Below are 2016 nucleotides of genomic sequence, written 5' to 3'. Positions count from 1 at the left end.
AACAATTTAAAAAAATATAGAACGTTCTGCTGAGAATTAAACGAGTTACTACATGTGAAGCACTTGAATGAGTAACTGACACATGGAAAATGTTTAATAGGTGTTAGCTGCTCACATTATTACTGTTACAATAACACAAAATCAGTAAGTACTACAACTACTACTATTTGCCCATGCTCTAAGATTAGACGTTCTGCAAACTTCTGAGTTCAGAAGTGCATGAAAGCTGCCTGTGGTAGTTAAGGTTATGTGTCAACTTGGCTGGGCCTAGTTTTGAGTGGCTGGTTGTAGTTATTCCCCATGATGAGACTGGCAATTAACTCTATGGTAGAAACTGCTTGAGCAGCTGAGTAGCTGCTTTAGGGATGTGGTCTGCTTCCAGTATATAAGAAGAGGCTTTGGGAATGGTCTGCAGCTTTTTGGCATGCTTGCCCCTACATGTAGCTGAGTCTTCATTTAGCAGCCTGCCATGTTTCCTGCCAATCTTGGAACTATCTCTGGACTTAAACTAGTGGCCTGCCATGTTGTTTGGTAGGTAATATTGGGACTGTGCCATTTTATTTGTCAACCTTCCGCTTGTTAGCCTTAGCAGCCAGCAGCTGCCTGGGTGAAGAGACACCTTTAGCTCCAGTGGGCTGGGAGCAAGAGGCAGAGGTGGAACCCAAGGTTGAGCGGGTTTCACCCGGCACTTTGAACTCGGACTTCTAGCCTCCAAAACTGTAAGAGAATAAACTCCTGTTTGTTAAAGCCACCCATTTGTGGTATTTTCTGTTAAAGTGGCACTAGAGAACCAAAACACTGGCTTTCTGATAAAGGAATAAAGGTACTTTTGGTTATTCCTTGAATTTGTGGTTATAATAAGGAATCAAGTATAGAGAAGTGGAAAATATACTTCATAAATCAAATGAATATTAGAGCTAGAAAGAATTTTTAGGAGAAAGCATAGACTGGCCACATAAGTTATAAATGAGTTCTAACAAAATAACTGATTGAGAGATTTTTGTGTGGGGGGTGGGGTGGGTAAGGGGTTAGAGGGTCTAACTTCTTAGAGGTAGTTAACTATAATAAGGAAATGGCAGCAGTTCTATGAGGTTGAGTGAATGGAGGAAAGCTAAAATACTTCAGATTTCTAGGGGAGAGGAAAGAAAAGCTTCGAAAAACAAAAATTACTAAATAAACCTTGTGAAATAAACAATACACCCAATTATACATACTCTTAAAGAGAATTTGGTATTACATGTAGCTGGCACAAAATCCGTAAAAGGCAAAGAGAAATCAATGTTTAGTGTTTCTCCACAGGCTGCCAGATAAACTACAAAAAAGGAAAAGAAAATTACTCTTAACTTCAATAAGATTTTAATTTAAATTACTTTAAATACACACAAATAAGACAATATGCTTAGCACAAGACAAAACTCTGAAATGGTCTACTGAAGAGTATTACAAGATAATGAGGGAAAAATAAATTCTAGTATTTATTAAAACCATAATATCAATTCTAATTTTCTTTTTTTGAGGAGAATAAACCAAAACCAAACCAAACTCACTGCCATGGAGTTGGATCCAACTCATAGTGATCTCTTCGTGGGTTTCCGAGGCAGTATCACTATGGAAGTAGATTGCCCAAACTTCCTTCCGAGGAGTGGCTGGTAGGTTTGAACCACCAGCCTTCTGGTCAGCAGTCACATGCCTTAGGCACTATGCCACCAAAGTTTCCAATGAGCAGAATATTTAACCTAAATTTTAATAATTTCTTACCGTTTTCCTGTTGTTTGGTGGAACAGTCAATCCAATTGTGTTGATTAGCAGCCCAAATCATTTCAAACTGATGAAACATGATTTTAAAAGTCCACGTATATGGAACAAATGAAAAAATGTCTGGAGCACTATCACTAGACCAGTCTTGAATTAAATCTAAAATTATTAGGGTATAGGACAAAAAGTAACATTAACTAAAATCCTTAAGACAAAACAAATGAAAATTAATTTTACCTTTCTAACTAGAAACTTTTATAC

The 2016-nt window shown here is 37.4% G+C and overlaps 1 protein-coding gene across 1 annotated transcript in view; it reads right to left on the bottom strand.

The window, feature by feature from the left end:
* Positions 1 to 2016, bottom strand: part of KIAA1109 (KIAA1109 ortholog) — a 311628-nt gene that overhangs the window by 232518 nt on the left and 77094 nt on the right. Inside the window, exons 14-15 of the mRNA XM_042781736.1 lie at positions 1759 to 1914; positions 1215 to 1312 (exon numbers count right to left, since the gene is read on the bottom strand). Coding sequence (XP_042637670.1) covers positions 1215 to 1312; positions 1759 to 1914 — 254 coding nt within the window. The remainder of the gene's footprint in view (positions 1 to 1214; positions 1313 to 1758; positions 1915 to 2016) is intronic.

The sequence above is a fragment of the Orycteropus afer genome, unplaced genomic scaffold (assembly GCF_000298275.1).
Source record: "Orycteropus afer afer isolate SDZICR_OR568_19922 unplaced genomic scaffold, OryAfe1.0 scaffold00162, whole genome shotgun sequence".
Lineage (NCBI taxonomy): Eukaryota > Metazoa > Chordata > Mammalia > Tubulidentata > Orycteropodidae > Orycteropus > Orycteropus afer.
Note: the sequence above shows the minus strand (reverse complement) of the source record. Positions and strands in the feature narration are given on the sequence as shown.